The sequence below is a fragment of the Megascapheus bottae genome, unplaced genomic scaffold (genome assembly GCF_031878675.1).
Source record: "Megascapheus bottae isolate mThoBot1 unplaced genomic scaffold, mThoBot2.hap1 HAP1_SCAFFOLD_103, whole genome shotgun sequence".
NCBI lineage: Eukaryota > Metazoa > Chordata > Mammalia > Rodentia > Geomyidae > Megascapheus > Megascapheus bottae.
Window position 1 is genome coordinate 543,158 of NW_028327323.1, and position 22,193 is coordinate 565,350.

Consider the following 22,193-nt stretch of genomic DNA (forward strand, 5'->3'; position numbering starts at 1 on the left):
TCCAATATGGCACCCAAAAGGAAGCAAATGTAAATGTACTCCTATCTGGCAAAGAAAACTTGAAAGTATTACAACATGAAAGTCATTTCATTTTGCTAAAGACACTGCAATGATTAACAACAAAGAATAGGCAACTAATCCTCAATGCACCCAATTTGACACAACAGACATCGCTGAACATAAATGAGTAGATGGATCCCAACCATGTTAGATCCTTTCCAAAGAATCCGCAAGAAACCAGATTCAACTGAAGGCCAAGAGCCAAAGACAGCACATAACTGCAGAATATTCCACACAACATTCTCAGAATAAATATCATCCCAGCAACCCTCAAGCTTTCTACAAAGGAAATTAATATTTAGAGCATAGAGGCAGCATTATTCTCTTTTTCCCTTTCCCTTCCTCTAATATTCCTCTACAGTAAATATTCAAAGAGGTTTCTTGGCAGAGTATAAAGGAACTCCTAACAATCACATATAAGAAAAGACAATGTTACTGTTTGCTATCATAGTATGATGGAATTCAATTTGAAATAGACAAAAGATAAAAGACAGAAAATATTGAAATACATAGAAATGGAACAAAACGCTTTGAATGGTTAATTGATTATTGGAGAAAGAAAGGATGGATATGTATTCAAGTCTATAATAACCATTAGAGAGTCTGACTATGACATTTGGTTTCATCCTATAGGGACACCTCATCCTATACCACAACCAAACTTGAAGAAACAAACAATAATGAAGGGTAAGGTCTAAATATATATATATATATATATATATATATATATATATATATATACTCTCATCTATGTGCATCTATGCATAATAAAATGAATGTAAGTACAGTCATACATAAAAGGATAGTCACTGAAAAGAAAGTGATTAGGATTATTGAACTTTATTTTAGGTATTGATGACACTGCAGGGCCTTTGATATTTTTCTAAGATTTTTTGGGCTGTAATATCAGTAGATAACTTTCTAAAATCTTAGGTGTTTCCAAGAAGAAATGTCAAGAGTTATTGTTCCTAATCTATTGTGGCGTTCAAAGGCAATTTAGTGTTTTGTTGTAAGGCTCAGCAACTTAAAAACTTCTCTCTGATAACTAGAGGATAAAACAAGTTACAGTTGCGAGCTCTCGCTCTCTCTCTCTCTCTCTCTCTCTCTCTCTCTCTCTCTCTCTCTCTCTCTCTCTCTCTCTCTCTCCCTCTCCCTCTCCCTCTCCCTCTCTGTACCTATCTCTCATTGTCTCTTTGTCTCCATGAAAGAGAAAAGGCTGATTATTAGGGGATTTTTAATTTGATGTATATTTTCCTAAAATGCCTTACTGCTAAGGTGCGTTTTCTGCCCCAAACAAAAATTTGCCTAATTATGTGCTGGATGTCTATCTCAAGAGATGATGATGATGATAAAAAGACTAGCGAATCTGTTCATGCCCATGTTCATCCCTCATGTGTCTTATTTCATTGCTGTGGGAAGGAGACTGTCTAATATAGAATGACTTGCCTAGGATTTCAGTTGTTCATGGGAGAAGTGGCAGCTGAAGACACCTCCCTCATACCATTTGTGATTTATTTAGTGAATGAGAAGTTTTTTATCATCAAGTTAGGGTTGAAATATTATGTGAAAATCAAATATTCCTAAACAGCCAAAGCATGTCTGTGTTTTTGTTTCCACATATATTCTGTAGGTTAAGGTGAATAAGTCATGAACTAGAAATCCTTTTATGAATTAGAGAGGCTGGAGAGACAGAGGACAGTAGTGCCAGCAAGGAGGGGAGAGAGGAACCAGAAATGTAGATGGTTGATCAGCTCAATTTCCTTCATAGCAAGGGAAACGGAACATCAGGAAACCCACGAAAACAGTGTAAACAGTGCTTTAGGGTCATAGGAAAAGAACTCCTTGTGAATCTTGCATAAGTTTTTATTTAGCACAGGTAATCATTTCATTGGAGAGAGAGGCCTCATTTCTAGGAAAGCACAGGAAATACCCCCTTCCATATATAGTATATGTAGAGTTTGTTTTCCGGGTATTATTGCAATTTGGGAAGAAAAAGGTCTCTTTAGAAACTTCCATAGTATTTGACTGTGCATAATTTAATGGTTCATGTTGATAATGAGGAGCAGAACATACATAGATTGACAGAGGACAGCCATATGTGGTCAGATACCCAAGTATAAACAGAGTAGTGTACAAAGCTGTACAGAGAACAAGCACCGTATTTGTGGGAACAATTTAGAAGGGAAGTGTAATTTTGTCTGTGCCATTCCGTCTTTTTTGCAAATTGAGTGAAGGATTGAGACTCCAGTATGGAGAGGGAGTTCTCCTTGTCCTGCTGAGCAGTGAAGAGTTCTCTGCTTCTGGCCTGCCACCCATTGGTCCAATCTGAGAGTAAGTCAGTAAAGACATCTAGGATTACTGAAAGTAAGGAGGGAATAGAAGGAACAGAGGAAGCAGAATATTAGCTATGACCTCAGGTTGAGTTCCCTTGAAGAGTATTTTATTGAAATTCATACAAGATGTCAAGAGGTACTGTGGTAGGGGTACTGGGAAAAATTCTTCTATTTTGCATGAAACTGTTCCATATTTAATTTCCTGAACAGATTCAACTGTATTTCTGGGTAAAATGAAAATACTGCTTTTCATTTGGTTCTGGTCTGTTAGTTCACACCGGAGTACCAGAGCAAAGTGCTAGAGGGGACAGAGGAGCTGGAGATGGAGCTGTAGCTCAAATGGCAAACATGATCCTACATGAACAGAGTCATGATTTTAGTATCCAGCCTTGTAGAAAAGTTTGATTTCCTCTCTATGTTCCAAATCAATTGTTTGTGTCTTACTTTATTTTTTAGAGATGAAACAACGTTAACTGCAATTGCAGTTTGTGACCCAACCATTAACATTTGGTAAGTTGTATTATCTCTCATCTGAGTATAAATTCATTTGTACTGTGAATTTATTACACAATCTATATGACAGCTTCTTAGTGTCCTCCTGTAATCATTTTGTTTGTATTGAAACTAAAAGAAAATGATAGAGTCAGTTAGCACATACTTGGTCATGGTCTGCTATGAAGTGAAAAGTAGCAAGCATATCTTTATTTACCTATTATCAGGGCCTTCATGCCACTTGCACTGAGCCAATGGAGGTAAGAATCCCAATCAGGAGCAATGAGCTAGTCTCAGTGTTTCTGAGGTGAAAAGAGCCGGTGGGCCTCTTTCATACTTCACAAATGTGATATTTGGACTCTCAGTTCTGATGACAGTCCAGCTTTTGGACTCTCTTTTGGTGAGAAGCAGTTAAGAAAACAACAAGTTAATGTAAGTACGGAGGGGGTAGAGCAGACTTGGAAAGTTGAAAATCAGATTGCATAAAGGATTGAGTTCCTCTGTAGTGAGTTGTATGTACAATGAAAATACATGATACCAATAAACATTGTGTTAGGTTTACTAAGAAAGGAAATTTCTTTACTTGTGCACTAAAGCTTTCTTTTGAAGAGATAAAAATGTAAGTTTCCACAGAAATTAATTTCCTTTCTGGGTAATAGTAGAATTCCTCTGTTTATTTAGCTAAGTATGGAAAAATTTAAATTCTACAAATTCACTAGTGTTTGGGTAACTTGCTACCTTGAGTAAGACTAAGAATGTACATGGTATTTGACTGTATATAATTTAATTCTCTAGCTTGGATAAAAATGATTCAACAGAATTTGGGACAGAAGACTTCAAGCAAAGGTCAGATATCTATCAATAGAAAAACGTACATAAATATATATGTTATGAAACAGACTGATCATTTCTGGGTAGTTTCCAAATACTTTCAGTGTACCTTCTGTCTGTCATATTACTCCTTTTCATTTTGATGAGTAAATGAGAAAGGAGGTGCACAAAGTGTTTTGCTATTTTAGGGAGCAGTGCAGGAAAACCCCCCAAACCCTGCACATTGCCAGTGAATGAGAACCTACAATTGGTTATGTTCCTTTTTTCTGACGGCAATGACATACAATTCTATGTATTTATTTCCTGCCATAACAATTTCTTCACAGGTGAAGAAATACAAGTGTCAGTTCAAAGTGGCTATACAACTTTGTTTGATCTTTTCTGTAGTTTTTTGGCTATGTCTGATTCTTTGATGGGTATTCCCTTTCCCTAGGTCTGGAACTTAATTTTTACATATACCTTTCATTGTGCACTTAATGCCAACTTTTAAAAACTGTGGTTCTAAGTTTTGTGTAACTATAAACATTGTCTGGGTACCATTTATATTGGATAATCAGATGACTCGGTGACATTATGACAAGGTCCTTACTACTCACATCTGTGAATACATGGTTCATGAATAAATGTACATTTTCAATGAAAGAGCTACGAGACAGAGAGTTAGAGAGAGAGAGTCCATACGTATGTGGCTGAAGGACGGTACTCTGATATCCCTTCAAGTCAGGGCTCCAGGAATGTTTTCCTTTCTTACTTATCACTGAGGCTCTGCTTCTTCATACACATGTGCAGCACACCATTTTTCTGATTCATTGGAGATGGCCTACCACAGAAAGGAATTTCTACCCTGGATGGCTTCATCTTGCCATCCTCTGGTGGTCTTCCCCCCACATCCACCACACCCCTGGAAAACAGAATCACATCTGTGAACAAAAGGCTTGCACATCCATCTCGAGTTCTGGTGAAAGACTAAGTGAAAGTGTCATTAAACAGGCAAGCCTAGGCATGAAGGCTCACCAGGCCATGATTAAAGGTGTAGCAACGACAGGGCTCTGAGTTGAGACTTCAGTACTGGATGAAGGTTTGGCAGAGACAGAAGAGCTAGAGACAAAGTACATTTGACAGACGACCTGTGTAGCACACACAAGGCCATAGTTTTCTAACCAAGAAGTGTCAGAAAAATGCATCACTTCTTCCTACATTGCCCCACTTAATTTCTGTATGTTTCAATATATCCACAGTGAGGACAGCAGCTTAACCAAAGTTGTTGTTCATTCAGATGAAGACATCAAGAGGGGGTGAGTTGACTAATTTTAAATTTTATTTTATTTTTGATTGTTGGGGTAATGCATAGAGGGGTTACAGTTACATCTGCCAGATAGTAGATGCATTACTTCTCACACAATGATACCCCTTCTCATGTTATTGTGCCGATGTGCCTTCCCCCTCCCAATCATCTTGTTTTTTCTACTTCCTTTTTCTATTTCAAACAAGGAAATAAACGTATATACTGTATGCCAGGTTACAAAGCCAGATACAGTAACAATATGAGATTAAGCATAAGGGGTAAAAAAGAGAAGAGAAATAACATAGTACATTAAGAACAGCAATCACACAAGATAAAGCTCTTGTTTCCATATCCTAGAGTTCCTTTCATTTAGTGTGAGTTGAGTTTTTGATCATCTAAATGATAAACCATTTTGAACAATGATGAATTTTCACAGTACACAGGACTACCTATCCATATCGCATGGAATCATGATATGTTTTGAAACTAAGGAGAAATGATAGAGCAGATCATAAGACAGTGGCTCATGGAGTGCTGTGAAGTCAAGAACTAGCACCCAGAATCCTGGGATTATCACAGAGCCTATGAGCTACTCACTGGAAGCCCAGGGACCTGGCAATCCCTTTCTGAAACCTAAAGGTAGTCCCAGGTGTCTGAAGGGCACAAGAGGAAGAAGCACATTCACACTGAATGGGAGTCCTGCTTTTAGACTGCTCTTCCTTGTCCCTAACTGAGGGGCAGGAAATAGAGCTGGGAGTGGAAGGCAAGTGGCATGCGGAAATTAGATATAACTCTTGAGTCCCTTTGAATTGAGTTGGGTGCAAGAAGATGAGGCTGTTATCCACCAGGTTAGGTAGATTTATTTGTTTCTAGTGTTATAAAACCTTGGATAAAAATCATCTTTTGCAGATGTAAAAGTTTAATTTCTGCAAAAAGCCTCACTTCAGTTTCTTTGCATGTGAGGATACTGAACATTCCTAATAAGTAGAGAAATGTGGAGACAGATTTCTGATGTTCAGGGAAAATTTTCCAGCGCTAGAAAATGACATCAACTAAGTTTCTACCTCATCTCGATATTGTATGCCTGGGAATCTTTCTAATTTTATTCAAACAAAACAGAAATATATTAAGATATGTTTCATGTCCCCATTGTGATTGAGATCCTGCAAAAACACCAGCACAATCTAAAGGGCATTTCACAATCCTTGGACACACACTACCAAATCCCCACCATTGACTACTCTTCTGTCTTACACATCTAGAACATCAACTTGAGCTACCACATGAAAATTAGTGTGTTTTGCAATAGAATCATTTATTTTTCTATTTGCTTGAAGTAATTTTTACTTTCTTTCTTGGTTTATCAGACCTCTGATTGATCAAGTACTTATCAATTTACTTTCATGTCTTATTATAAACCCTAAAGTCTTTGGGATATTTGTAGCTCTGTCTTTATAAAAATAAAAGACACATAGAGCCTATAATCCTAGCTACTGAGGAGGCTGAGAACTGTGGATCGTGGTTCAGAGTCAGCCCTGGCACTAAAGACCTTGAGACTCCTACCTCCCATTAAGTACCAGAAAAAAACAGAAGCGGTGCTTGGGCTCAAGAAGTAGAGTGGTAGCTCTGAGCTGAAGAGCTCAGGGACAATGCCCAGGCTCAGAGTTCAAGCCCCTTGAATGAAAAAATATCAGATATACTTTTGATTTCATTTTTTCAGCTTCTTGAGATCTGATTATTAGCATATGATCTTCTGATAGAATATATATTCTTCAGCTAGAGGAACAGGTCATGAAGAGAATTTTTTCTAGTCAGTATGTCGGCTGCACTTCACAAGATGTTACAAATGCAGTCAACCAAAGGATAGAATCCTTTCTGGAACAAAGAGGTGTGGAGGTCTAAATAGTAATATCGGTAGGAAACTCTATGAGATTCTTATCCAGTTAACTTCCTGAAAGCCAGAAGTATGGCTCAAGTGGTAGAGTACCCGTCTTAATAGAGAAAGCTAAGGGAGAGCACCCAGGCCCTAAGAGGAAGCCCAATAGTACCTGCACATAAACACAGTAAGAAAGAGAAAGAAGGAAGTCCACCTCCCTAGCAGAGAAAGTCACAGGCTTGTTGTGAATGGATGGAAAGAGATATTCCAAGAATGGCACCCAAAAGGAAGCAAATATAAATGTATTCCTATCTGGCAAAGAAAACTTGAAAGTATTACAACATGAAAGTCATTTCATTTGGCTAAAGGCACTGCAATTATTAACAACAAAATCCTACTAAGACTCAATGCACCCAATTTGGCGCAACAGACAGTGCTAAACATAAATGAGTAGATGGATTCCAACCATGTTGGATCCTTTCCAAAGAATCCGCAAGAAACCAGATTCAACTGAAGGCCAAGAACCAAAGGCAGCACATATCTGCAGAATATTCCACACAACAGTCCCAGAATATGTATCATCCCAGCAACCCACAAGCTTTCTCCAAAGGAAATAATATTTAGAGCCTAGAGGCAGCATTATTCTTTTTCCCTTTCCCTTTCTCTAATACTCCTCTACAGTAATTATTCAAAGAGATTTCTTCGCAGAAATCTTAACAATTGCATATAAGAAAAGTCAATGTACTCTTTCCTATCATACTATGGTGGGATTCAACTGGAAATAGCAAGATAAACTGCAGAAAATATTGAAATAGATAGAAATCGAACCAAACACTGTGAATGGTTAATGGGTTATTAAAGAAAGAAAGAAGGGATTTGTAATCAAGTCTACAAAAACCATTAGAGAGGCTGACTATGACATTTGGTTTCATTCTATAGGGACACCTCAACTTATACCACAACCAAACTTGACGAAACAAAGAACAATGAAGGGTAAGGTCTAAATATACATATACTCTCATCTATGTGCATCTATGCATAATTAAATGTATATAAGTACAGTCACACATGAAAGGATAGTCATTGAAATGAAAGTGATTAGGATTACAGAACTTTATTTTAGGTATTGATGACACTGCAGGGCCTTTGTTATTTTTCTAAGATTCTTGGGCTGTAATATCTCTAGATCACTTTCTAAAATCTTAGGTGTTTTCAAGAAGAAATATCAAGAATTCTTCTTGTTCCTAATTTAGTGTGGTGGCCAAAAGAAATTTAGTGTTTTGTTGTAAGATTCAGCAGGTTAAACGTTCTGGTGACTCCGTTGTTTCTAGTTAGAGGATAAGACAAGTTAAAGGTGGTGGTCTGTCTGTGTGTCTGTCTGTGTGTCTGTCTGTGTGTCTGTCTGTGTGTGTGTCTGTTTGTCTCTCTCTCTCTCTCTCTCTTTCTCACACACTGTCTCTCTCTGTCTCTCTGTCTCTGTCTGTCTGTATGTCTGTCTGTCTGTCTGTCTGTCTGTCTGTCTCTCTCTCTCTCTCCCTCCCTCCCTCCCTCTCTCTCTCTCTCTCTCTCTCTCTCTCTCTCTCTCTCTCTCTCTCTCTCTCTCTCTCTCTCTCTCTCTCTGTCTCTGTCTCTCTCAATGAATGAGTAAAGGCTGATCATTAGGGTCTTTTTAATTTGTTATGTATTTTTCTAAAATGCTTTACTGATAAGGTGCGTTTTTGGCCCCAATCAAAAATTTGCCTAATTATGTGCTGGATGTCTATCTCAAGAGATGATGATGATGATGAAAAGACCAGCGAATCTGTTCATGCCCATGTTCATCCTTGATGTGTCTCATTTTATTGCTGTGAGAAGGAGGCTGTCTAAAATAGAATGACTTACCTAGGTTTTCAGATGTTCATGGGAGACGTGACAGCTGAAGACAGCTCCCTCATAGCATTTGTGATTTATTTAGTGAATGAAAAGTCTTTTACCATCAAGTAAGGGTTGGAATTTTATGTGAAAGGCAAATATTACTCAATTGCCAAAGCATGTCTGTGTGTTGGTTTCCACATGTATTTTGTAGTTTAAGGTGAATAACTCATGAAGTACCAATCCTATTATGAATCAGAGAGGCTGGACAGACAGAGGAAGCAAGGAGGGGAGAGAGGAAGCAGAAATGTAGATGAATGATCAGCTCAATTTCCTTCACAGCAAGGGAAACGGAACATCAGGAAACTCACGAAAATAGTGTAAACAGTGCTTTAGGGTCATAGGAAAAGAACTCCTTGTGAATCTTGCGTAAGTTTTTATTTAGCACAGGTAGTCATTTCATTGGAGAGAGAGGCCTCATTTCTAGGAAATACCCCTTTACATATATAGTATATGTAGAGTTCGTTTTCTGGGTATTATAGCAATTTGAGAAGAAAAGTCTCTTTAGGAACTTCCATAGTATTTGACTGTGCATAAATTAATGGTTTATGTTGATAATGAGGAGCAGAATACACACAGATTGACAGATGAGAGCCATTTGTTGTCAGATACTCAAATGTAGACAGACTTGTGTAGAAAGCTGTACAGAGACTAAGTACCATGTTTGTGGGAACCCCTTGGAAGGTCAAGGAAGTGAAATTTTTCTGTGCCATTTTGTGTTTTCACAAATTGGGTAAAGAATTGAGGCTCCTGTAAGGAGAGGGAAATCTCAATGTCCTGGTGAACAATGAAGTGTTCTCTGTTTCTGGCCTGCCTCCCCTTGGTCCAATCTGAGAGTAAGTCAGTAAAGACATCTAGGATTACTGAAGGGAATGAGGGAATAGAAGGAACAGAGGAAGCAGAATATTAGCTATGATCTCAGGTTGAGTTCCCTTGAAGAGTATTGTATTGAAATTCATACAAGATGTCAAGAGGTACTGTGGTAGGAGTACTGGGAAAAATTCTCTACCTTGCATGAAACCGGTCCATATTTAATTTCCTGAACAGATTCAACTGTATTTCTGTGGTAAAAGGAAAATACTGATTTTCATTTGGTTCTGGTCTGTTAGTTCACACCGGAGTACCAGAGCAAAGAGCTAGAGGGAACAGAGGAGCTGGAGATAGAGCTGTAGCTCAAGTGGCAAAACCTGTTCCTAGGATGAACGCAGTTATGGTTTTAGTACCCAGCCTTGTAGAAAAGGTTTGATTTCCTCTACAGTTTCCAACTCAATTTTCTGTGTCTTTTTTTTTTTTACTTCACTTTTTAGGGATGACACAACATTAACTGCCATTGCGGTTTGTGAATCGAGCATTAACATTTGGTGAGTTATCTGTCATCTGAATGTAAATTCATTTTTAGTGTGAGTTTAGTACACAGTCTATATGACAGCTGATCGTTGTCTTCATTATTCCTCCTCCTGTACTGAAACTAAATAGAAAATGATAGCATCTGGCAGCAGATACTTGGTCATGGTCTACTGTGAATTCAAACATAGCAACCGTATCTTTCTTTACCTATTCTCTACCTTATTTACTTATTGCCTACATGCAACTTTTACTGAGCCAATGGAGGTAAGAATCACAGTCAGGCACATTGAGGTGGTCTCCGTGTTTCTGAGGTGAAAGAGCTGGTGGGCCTCTTTCATTCTCCAGAAATCTGATACTTGGACAGGCCCACTGACAGTTATGATGAGAGTCCAGCTTCTAGGCTGTTGTTCCTTGTCCTTTGGTGAGAAGCAGTTAAGAATACAGCCAAGTATGTGTTGGGGGTCTCTTAAGGGGCTGAGTTCTGAGGATCACAATTCAAAGCTAGCTCTGGGCAGGAAATTGTTATCTCCAAATAACTACCAAACAAAACAAAACAAAGAAAAACTGGGACTGGAGCTGTGGCTCAAGTGGAAGAGCACTATCATAAAAAAGTTCATAGCATCCAGGCCTCAGGACTGGTGGATGCACAAGTTTCTTTTTTTTGACAAATTAAAGATGTCATAATTACATAAAAATATTAGTGATACAAAGGCTTGCATTTTTGTTTGTATTTTACTCATTTGGATTTTTACAGAATTACATAGTTAGTGGAAGCAGTGACTGTATTATGTTTTTCTAAAAATTTAGACACATTTTTAAATATTTCTTTATAATTTTAAAATAATTTTATCATAGGATGTATTTATTGAGTGGTTACTTGAAGAGGAGAAGCTAGTTTCCAGTTCTATGTTCATATGTGAATATGTGTATGGTAGTTTTATGTTATGTTTAAAATTGATTTGAGATATTGAGGTTAATGATTCATGGGCCAATCAACTTTATTAACTTTTTTTGTTTCATTTTGACACTAAGTTTAGTGTTTGCTTGTATTACTGGATGGAAGTTCTTTTGAGGTAGCTGCTTAACACTTTTTGATTCTGGTACCCTGTGTGTTGTATATATGTTTATCTGATTTGGGAAAGAAAGGAGAATGACAACGTGGTGAATCAAGGACATAGGGTGAACCAGTGTAACAGTGATACTCACAAGACACTAGGTTAGAAATGAACTTTACAACTTGGGGTGAGGGGGAATTAAAGGAGTAGGAGAGTGAGAGAAAAAGGATAGAGTTGTAACTGTGTTCAACAAGAAATGTACTCAAGGGCCTGGAGTAAGGCCTAGTGGTAGAGTGCTTGCCTAGCATGTAGGAAGTCCTGGGTTTGATTGTTTGGTACCATGAATATGGGCAAAGCTAGAAGTGGTGCTGCGGCTCAAGTGGTAGAGTGCTAGCCTTGAGAAAGCCCAAGGACAGTGTCCAGGTCCTGAGTTCAAGCCCCAGGACTGGAAAAAACAAAAGAAACGTACTCATTACCTTACTTATTAACTGTGACCCCTCTGTACATTACCTTTACAACAAAATAAAATAAAGATAGCTAAAATGTCAACTCTTAGTGCCAGAATAGTTTTTCTTTTTTGGTGCTATTTCATTTTTCTCATCCTTATTATAATTTTAGTAATTATTTAAAAATATGTTCCAATTTTTGTAAGACCTTGTGTATTTTTTGCAATCAAAATCACATGTTCTGATTTTTTATTTTCTTTTTTTTTTGATGGGGAAAGAGATCATTCTTGAATTTTGATAATCTACCCGATTAAACTGACCTGATAAAACAGACATTTTAAAATAGAAAACACAAAAATAAAAGAGAACTGTCGTTGGAAATACTGCACAACTTCTTGTTTCCTCCAAATTTGCTTTATATAATTGGATGAATGTAAATTAATGAACAGAAACTTAAGCAAGATACATGTAACAGAAACTAATAAGTGAAATTCTTTCAATTTTTTTTCAAACTCATCTTTAAATTTTTCCATCATGGGAAATTAACATTATAGTTGAATGCCCAATTAACTAACTATGACATATTAAATTCTTCTATAATGCAATCATGAAGACCCTTCATGACACTTGTGTTTTGTATGTGGAAAAGTGTTAGAATTACAATTTCAACTCAATAAAAAATAATAAGTAATACTTGGCTTGTTATCTGGAGACTGCTTCTTTTGATGATTTTTAGTTATAACACCACTGAGCTGAGCAAATAAATCATCTTCTGAGAACATAAGGAAAAATAAACACATGCAAAATGAATAAAACACACTACTACATCTTTACTAGGTCATCTGTACTTCTAATAGTTCAGAAACTTAGAGATTTAGTGTACTCTTACATTAACTGCAAGAAAAAATAAAGGAGAAATTCCTTTTTTGAGATCACACTATGAAGTCAAATGGTTATTCAAATTCTGAATTTGTGTGCAAAACATGAAACACAGTTACCTTTGTTCTAGGACTTAACAGATAACTTTCCAAGAATCAAACACACAGATATATTTGTGTGACTTCAATAACCTCAGCACTACAGTAATGAGAGATGTAGTAACCTTTTGCTATTTCAAGACTATAGGGAAAGAAGTCACAAAAAAGGAGAATTAAAATTGTTACAACTAAGAAACTGATTCTTGTTAAGTTTCACCATAGTGCCACTTTCACCTTTACATAAGCATGGTGGCATAATTCAAACTCAATAAATCAGAAATCTTAATATTTAAAATTTACGTTGGCTTTCAGTTATCACCATATTAACAACCAAAGGAATTAGATAGAACACAGAAGGGGTAATGGTTAAACCCACTTTGCTAGTTGGTTTCTTGACACATTACCTCATTTTTAATAAAAAGGGATAGTACATCTCAGTTTGCTTACAAGCTAGGAGATCACTTTGAATTCTGCATTTCCTAACTGCAAACAGAATAAAACATTTACAACAGATTATAAATAAATTGGTTTTCAAGCATAGAGCCAGCCCCAATGATAATAATACACTATTTTTAAATACCTAAGGCAATGAATTCCATTATGTTCTGATTTTTCAAAAGAAGAGTTTATAATCAAAAGTGAAACTTTTTTCATATATTTTTTATTGTAATAAATGAAACTGTTTTAATAGGAAATTGGATGATATACTGTAGAAACTTCTTGAAATCTAGTCACATTTGATTGTCCACTTTTATTACCTGTGGGCATTTCTGTTATATATGGCCCAAATTTTTAATAAGGTATTTAGAAAAATGTCATGAAGTTGTTGCTTTAATTAGTATATTTGGTCTTTTTTAAGATGACTACAAGAACCATTAATAATTTTGAATTTTTCTTTGTGTTATTACATATGTACATTTATATAGGCAAGCATTATTAATCTTACTTTGGATATCTTACTTTCTTTTTTTTTCTCTTCAGATTCTGTCACAATTTGAGAACAAATGTACCTTATAGCTCATGGAAGAGAAGACACAAATCAAGACATTTTTGGGTTCCAAGTTGCCGAAATATGGTGCAAAATCTGTAAGAAGTACACTGAAGCCGATGTCCAGTGGGACAGCTGTTACTCTATTAGGAACGTCCAAGGGTAGTAACATCAAAAGTTATATAAAAAATAATGGCTCTGATTGTTCATTATCTCATTCCTTTAATTGGAGGAAAGCAAATAAATACCAACTTAGTACACAAAATACTGAAGAACCTAACAGTACTCAAAATTCACATGATAAACTCACTGATACTGAAAAACATGCACCTGCTCAAGGAATGTTGGATAAAAATGAGGTAAAGGGAGGTTTAAAAAGTCTTCCTTTATTCACATCAAAGTTAACAAAGCCATCCACTATGTTTGTATCATCTACAGAGGAGGTAAACCGAAAGTCTTTTTCTGGACCATCTAACTTGAGTAAATTCACCAAAGGCACGTTACTAGGAAGGACTTCATATTCTTCAGTCAGTGCTCCAAAATCTCAGTTGAATGGATTTTATGGAAATCGATCAGCTGGTAGCATGCAGAGGCCCCGAGCAAACTCCTGTGCCACTCGAAGCAGTTCTGGAGAAAGCTTAGCACAGTCCCCAGACAATATTAAGTCTATGGCTTGTGAAAGAATGGTAAGGTCACAGAGTTTTTCACATTCCATTCAGAATTCATTCCTTCCCCCTTCATCTATAACCAGATCACATTCCTTCAATAGAGCTGTTGATCTTACAAAGCCTTATCAGAACCAGCAGCTTCCCATTAGAGTGCCTCTACGGTCAAGTATGCTAACAAGAAGTTCTCGGCATTTGGAAGTACTTAATGGAAATGAACATTTGGGGTATGGATTTAATAGGCCTTATGCTCCTGGTGGAAAGAAACTGGCTTTAGCAAATGGGCCAGGTGTAACTTCTACTTTGGGTTATAGGATGGTTCACCCCTCTCTACTGAAATCCAGCCGACCTCCATTTTCTGGAACTATCACCGTCGATGGTAATAAAAATACATCTGCTGACACCTGTGTAGAGGAAGCGGCTACAGTTTTGGTTAAGGACAACACTACCAATAAGGACCAAGAAGTAATTGAAAATGAAAGTTACAGAACAGATAATGACCAGACCATGAAACATGATACTAAAATTAGATATCTAAGTGATGATGTGGATGATATTTCCTTATCTTCTTTATCATCTTCTGATAAGAATGACTTAAGTGAAGACTTCAGTGATGATTTTATTGATATAGAAGACTCCAACAGAACTAGAATAACACCAGAGGAAATGTCTCTCAAAGAAGAAAAACATGAAAATGGACCTTCAAAGGATGTATTTGATTCCCCCAAAGAAAATGAAAAAACCTTTGGTAAAACTGATGAATGGATAGATTTAAGTGTTTCTGGTAAATATTAACATCCTTAATTTCCTTGCTTTTCTCCTATAACCAAATTATCATTTAGGATTATCTTCTAAGATACTCTCAGTGTTATACAGCGGGTTGAATCTGGAGTTGGGCAACATTTATCTTCCTTGTGATTTTTGTTCCCTGTCCTCTTTTTAACCTATCTAATGCAAAGTCAGTAAAATGTCTTTTTTGGTCTTTCTTGGCTATTATATCCAAGCCACTTCGTATTTAATATAGACAATGTTTCCCAAATGATCTCTCTGCCTAGAGTGGTGAATCATTGGTCTTTTTTAAGAATAAAACTATGTCAAAAGAAACATAAGATAGGGAAGTCATGCCCAGTCTAAATTTGCTTGTTTAGCAATTTTAATAGTGATACTGCCCAAGGAACTTTATTTCTGTAATTGAAGAAAATGAAATAGCCGTATATGAATCATTTCCCAATATAGATAGCTATATTGACATTAGATACTAGAGAACGTATATTTGTATTTTCATATGCCCTAAAAGAAGAACTGAAAAGAATGGATACAGGAATGTGGTCATGCCTGGAAATACACACAAACCCTTGATTGTCTGCAGGTCTTATAAAAGGGACTGTGAGAACAAGTTTATTTCCTTATAAGGAGGCAACTATGAAAGGAATTTCCTGAACAGTGGTTAAAATAATATCTTGGAAAATATTAAAGAAATATGAGGATATCAGAAATGTTACAGTAGTAAAGGATGGCTAAGTGAATTTTTTTGTTTACTAGAAATATTTTAAAGATTTTATTCTTTATTTTTAAAAAACATTCTTTAAGACTTAGAAGATGTTGCAGTTATGTATGCGTTTGGGGGCCATCTCTTTGGCCATAATATATTGAATTCTTATAGCTTATTTTTTAGAAATGACAAATAATCATATTTTGTGAATCAATATTTCTCTCTTTTTTAAACCAACTGAAGATAGGAGTGGCTATACAAAGCATACTTCCGGAAATAACTTGATTTCCCCGGATGCGGATTACAGAGCTGGCTCTTCATTTGAACTCTCCCCATCGGATAGTTCTGATGGAACATACATGTGGGATGAAGAGGGTTTGGAACCCATTGGGAATGTGCATCCAGTTGGCAGCTATGAATCTTCTGAAATGAACAGCATAGTACGTATGGATTTCTATGCCCTCTTGAAATACTTTACCTTACTGTAGTGAAGCTTTTGGCATTGATTGACATTTTTAATTTATGAAATAACTTTCCTAGTTTGGGAAATAATAACTCATGTATTTATTAGGACCCTATAAAATGTATAGTAAATACAGAAAGTGTAACCTTTGATTTAAATACATATACACATGTTCATTATAGAATATGCATACATACATGCACACACATACACATGTATCTATGGATGTACTTTATTGGGCAAGTTTAGCTAGGCCAGAAATTCTCAAGTAGGTAGAGATCGTCAGTATCTGGGAACATTTTTGGGTCTTTTTCCTTTTGATACCGGGATTGAACCTAGGACATTGCACTTGATAGGCAAGGGCTGTGCCACTGATCTATTTCCTGGGCCTTTCTGGAAACATTTTCAGTTATATTGCAGAGTGTTAGTTGGTGAATAGAAAGAAGCTAGAGGTTCAGCTATCTCACTGTGCCCATGGCAAAACATTACCTAGCAATTATTGAGAAACCTAGGGATACCATTCACAGACCACAGTAAGGTTTTTTTGTTGTTGTTCTTCCTTGTTGTTGACTGTGAAGCTTAAACTCAGGGTCTGGGTGTTATCCCTAAGCTCTTTAGCTCAAGGCTAGCTAGTACTCGACCATGTTGAGCCACAGTACTACTTCAACACAGTAAGTTTTAACTTTTAGTCTTACCTTTAGTCTTTACTCTTTACCTTGTTAAAGGCCTGGATAGCCATTGGAGGCACCTGTCCATTATGATCTCTGCAAGTTTGATCACTTGAAGCCCTTTGTTGGAGAGGAAGAGATTGTGTTGTTGTCTTATTTATAAGTTTCCTATCAATCTACCATGCATTTATTATACACAGGTATTCTAAGAAACAGTTGTGAGTAATGTGGTTAATATGCTGTTTGAATAAGGTGTAACAGATGTGTTAGTTAACAGGGCATTGATGCCTTTTGTGCTTGTATTCCTGAACTTAAGAGGCGTAGATCCAGAGGAGTGCAGTTTTAAGAATGCTTAGACAAACTACACCTCAAATGACTCACAAAAAGGAAAGGTTGACTTAAGTGGTAGAATGTTAGCTGAGTAAGCAAACTGAGCCCAACAAGCTCCAAGAGCTTCTGACAATTAAACAAAAAGACTCAGGCTGGGAATGTGTTTTAGTGGTAGAGGGCATGCCTAGCATGCATGAAATCCTGGGTTCAATTCATCTACAGTACCACATAAATGAAAAAAAGCTGAAAGTGATGATGTGGTTCAGCTGGTAGAATGCTAGCCTTGAGCAAAAGCAGCTCAGAATCATGGCACAAGTCCTGAGTTGAAGCCCTACGACTGGCCAACAAACAAAACAACAACAAAAACCACTCTCATCCTTTATTATTTAGTATGTAAAATGAGATTTCCTCATAAAGTCATATAGTAGTTTTTGTGATTATGTTGCATTCAAAGTAGATTTCAAGCAGTATGATTTTTTTTGTACTCCTATGAAATAAAGACATGGAAAAAAAACCCAACAATATTGCTACCAGGCTATTTTCAGGAAGAGGGTAAAAGTGGAGATAGGAGTGCTTCTGGAGTTTGATCTCAGGCCTTTCTTGGGCTGGTACTTTATCTCTTCAGCCACACCCTAGTCCTTTTTACTTTCATTATCGTTCAGATAGGGGTTCTTGTTTTTTCTGGGTCTGGCTTCACCTCATAATCCTTCTAACCACAGCGTCTCCCTTAGCTGGGGTCACAGGTGATTGTCACAGGTGATGACTGGCTTGTTTGTTGGGATGAACTCTAGCTAACTTTTTGCCAAGGCTGGCCTTGAGACTTGGCATTCTCTCAATCTCTGCCTTCTGAGTAACTGTGATTATAGTTACAAGCTACTATACTCAAACTTAACAGAAATATTTTAAGTTGTACAAGCATATAGAGTAAGAGGAAGCATTTAATTTAGAGAAAGTGTCTTTATGTTATTAGATAAAGGCTTACAGTTTATGATTTTTTTTATTATGAGGCCTTTTAAAAATGAATGTAATTGAAATGCACATGAATGTGATGTCCAGCAGATGGCAGCAATATGACATTTAGTACCTGGTGCCTTTAGCGGTTTACCATTTTCAACACCCAAAAATGCCTTCTCTTAGTTTTAAACATGTCTCAATTGACTATTAGCCCCTGATATCCATGACTTTCCTCCGTGATCAGTATGTTTCTGTTTACTTGAGATGGGAAGGAAAAAATAGGCTTTCTGTACTTTGGTGTCTCTAGTATTTTTCTTCTAATCAAAAGAAGACAGGCTAAAAAAGGATGAAGAACTGATGGAAAAGTTGAGATACGTGTTGAGATTCTGTTTTGCAATAGTTGGACTTAGCATTTTTGCTTGGAAGTTCAGCTGAATTTTTGCTTTGAGTATTTTAAACTTACTTATACAAGCATGTACTTGTATAGAATTGCTTTTATGATGAATTATTGTTACAGCCTTTATTCACTCTCTATATTCTATTCTTTTTTGTGCATTTTGTCTTATCTCTTTTTCTCCAGATACTCATGTGAGTATTCTCTTTTATAAAAAATAAACTCTAGGATAGGGAAACAAGAGGTTTATCTTGTGTGATTGTTGTTCTTAATGTACTATGTTATTTCTCTTCTCTTTTTTTTACCCTTATGGTTAATCTCATGTTGTTACTGCATCTGACTTTCTTATCTGGTATATTGTGTATACGTTTATTTAAAATAGGGAAGGGGGAGGAACAAGATGATTGGGAGGGGTTCGGGGAGGGAAATGGGGACAAAAACATGAGAAAGGGGTATCAATGTGTGAGAAGTGATGCACCTACTACCTGACAAATGTAACTATAACCCCTCTATGCATTATCCTGACAATTAAAAAATAAAAAGAGTCTTACAGACTTTAGTGCAGGGGCTGGCCTTGAACTTTGACCCTCAGATCTCAGCCTCCTGAGTAGCTAGGATTACATGCATGAGCCACCTCACCTGACTAGAATAAATGTTTTGATACTTTGTAAGTAATTAAAAATTAGTGTTTTCATCCTTTTTGTACTCATTAAACCATTAGTTGAAACACAACTATTTTGGAGATGAAATTCAGTACTTTTTTCTGCTAAGTGTTATTATAGTCATATTTATTTATATAGCATTAGGCAAAAGCATTTTTTTCTTTTTTAAGCACAGTTAACTGTACTCAGAATCCTCTGCTGTCATGCTGTGACCAGTATGAAAGCTCTAATTGAGGGGAATTGAACTATAGTGTCACAATGACTGATTTCATAACTCCAAAATATTTAGGAAGTGGTAATTTTAAAGTATAAGATGCTGTTATTTTGGGAATTACTTTTTCTTTCTTGTTTTTCTTCTATTATCTTAAAAAGGCTTTTTGCCATGTAGCTTAGGGTGGCCTGGGACTTGGTAGATCGCTCTGGGTAGCCTCAAACTCATAATCCTCCTGCCTCAAGATTAAAGTTATGAATATGCACAGTCATCTGGAATGATTTTTATATTTGAATCTCATGTCCTTATAAAAGTGTCTAGCTTTGCTGTTCTGTGTTTTGTCAACTTTGCCTCATTTTCTTATAGTAGGACAGTTTAATTCCTTTTCATTATTTTAATTTTTGAAAGATTTTATTAACACTGATTTTTACATCATATTTCAAATGTCATCTTTAACAAACAAGAATTCAAGAAGGGAATCTCTCTATGTACATAGTTTTTTTTTTTTTTGCCAGTCCTGGGCTTGAGCTCAGGGCCTGAGCGCTGTCCTTGGACTTTCTCAAGGCTAGTGCTCTACCACTTGAGCCTCAGCACCACTTCTGGCTTTTTTCTGTGCATGTGGTACCGAGGAATCGAACCCGGGTCTTCATGCATGCTAGGCAAACTCTTTAACCACTAGGCCAAACTCCCGGCCGTCTATGTACATAGTTTTTAGAACATAATTAAAATTAAGCTGAGAGTTAGTATATCATAGATACCTATCAATCTATATGACATATCTATAGAGTAATATCCCATCATAGATTTTTATGTCTATGTAATTATGTTTATATCTCCAAGACTGTGTAATTCCTTATCCTTTAAATAATCTTGAATATTAAATGGAGTTTAACAATTGTTTGAATGTCTTTCATGTAATTATTCTAATTTCAAGTATACAGATATATTTTACTGAACATTTGTGGTTTACTAAAAAACAACAGGCTAGATTTATTTTTTGGTGTAACTGAGGGTTGTATTCAGGGCATGATGCTTGCTAGGCAGGTGTTCTATTTCTTGACTCATATCCTTGGCCCTTTTTGCCCTTGTTATATTTTGGATTGGGTCTTAGGGTCTTATATTTATGCCTAAGATTGGCTATTTATACTTTATGTAGCTTGGATCCTATACACTGTACACTGTGTCCAGTTGTTGATTGAAATGACGTCTTACATTTGTGCCCAGGCTGTCTGTGAACCTTAATTCTACTGATTTCAGTTTTTGAGTAGCTAGAATTCTAGATGTGAGCCACTGGCATCTACTTCTATATTTGATTTTCTATGTTGACGATTGGTCTAGACTTTATTGAGACCTAACTATGTGCTGAGTATAATAATATTCTTATTAGTAGTTCTTGTGATTTTTATGAATTTCTGGGTTATTTTTACTGAAGTTTGGAATATCTCAAGTACAAAAGTAGAGAAAACCATAAAAATGCTTAATTTTGTTTTGAGTTTTAGAGGTAACCTAGATAATTTTTGGCTTTCTATCCTTTAATTTATCCTGGTTATTTTACTTTAAGAAAGAGACTAGAGATGGCTTTTTTTTTAAATCTCTATGAGGAGTATTCGTGGGGCTGGGAGTTTGGCCTAGTGGTAGGACGAAGACCTGGGTTGGATTTCTTGGTACCACATATATAGAAAAATCTGGAAGTGATGCTGTGGCTCAAGCGGTAGAGCTCTAGCCTTGAGAAAGCCCAAGGACAGTGCTCAGCCCTGAGCTCAAAACTGCCCCCCCACACAAATAAAAAAGGAATATTCACAATATATTTGTTCTGCTAGTTTTTCGCCCCCTTTAACAGGCATTGTACTATTGCCAAATAGTTATCATTTAAGTGATGAGTTTATGTGCCTTATTTATACCTGTATCTTTGTTATAGGACTCTCATACTGCTATTCCTTATATATTTGTGTATATACTATTTGAGATTACTTGTATTTTTTCAGTGTTACTTTTGCCTATGTTGTTCTTAAGCCTAGGAAGCCTTCCTTCCTTAGTTTCTCTGCTGGTCAAATGTGTACTTGTTCTGTAATGTTTTTTTCTCCTTGCCCCCTAAGGGTTACTATTTAATGAGGCACCTGGCAGCACTTTATGTATCTGTATCTGTATTCATGTATGTATATATGTTTGTATGTATGTACACATGTAATATATATGTATGTATGTGTATATATATGCATTAATTATTCCTTTTTACTATTACTGGAAATAGGGTTTCAGCTAAGTGTTGCACATTTGCTTGGTGATTTACTTGCTCTTCAGCAAATGGCTATCACTTGAATCATATCTCTATCCCACTTCTAGCATTAAAAAAAATCACATCCTAGCTTTCTTTTTTTTTGTTTTGCTCAATATGAAGTGATGTTTGCTATCCTGATTTCCAACAGACTTAGTATTTGTAGTCTTTAGTAAATGCCTCTTTTCCATTAGAATTAATCACTCCTTCTTCTCTGCTTCTAACTGCAGTGCTTTCCCTTGTATCAGTACTTTCCCCTTTGGGGTCACTTTAAACTGATTTCCTCATTGTCTGAAGGTAAAGAACAAATTATATTTTGTATTTCTTTCTTGGCATACACAGGTAGGATTTATTGGTTCTTTGACATGAAATGGACCTAGAGAAGTTAGTACTAGTGATAATGAATTATATTCAGATTTTTATTTTATTCTGTAAAATTATCATTTTTATGATATATATATATATATATATATATATA

General features: G+C 36.3%; 1 protein-coding gene across 1 annotated transcript; it reads left to right on the forward strand.

The window, feature by feature from the left end:
- Window positions 1–2,854: 2,854 nt before the first annotated feature.
- Window positions 2,855–16,246, forward strand: LOC150040068 (serine-rich coiled-coil domain-containing protein 2-like). Its single transcript, XM_090327428.1, has 6 exons — window positions 2,855–2,903; window positions 4,955–5,011; window positions 7,817–7,870; window positions 10,096–10,149; window positions 13,595–15,050; window positions 16,002–16,246. Exons 5-6 carry the CDS (start codon window positions 13,634–13,636, stop codon window positions 16,244–16,246), a joined length of 1,662 nt encoding a protein of 553 aa, XP_090183554.1. The 5' UTR covers window positions 2,855–2,903; window positions 4,955–5,011; window positions 7,817–7,870; window positions 10,096–10,149; window positions 13,595–13,633.
- The last annotated feature ends 5,947 nt before the right edge of the window (window positions 16,247–22,193 follow it).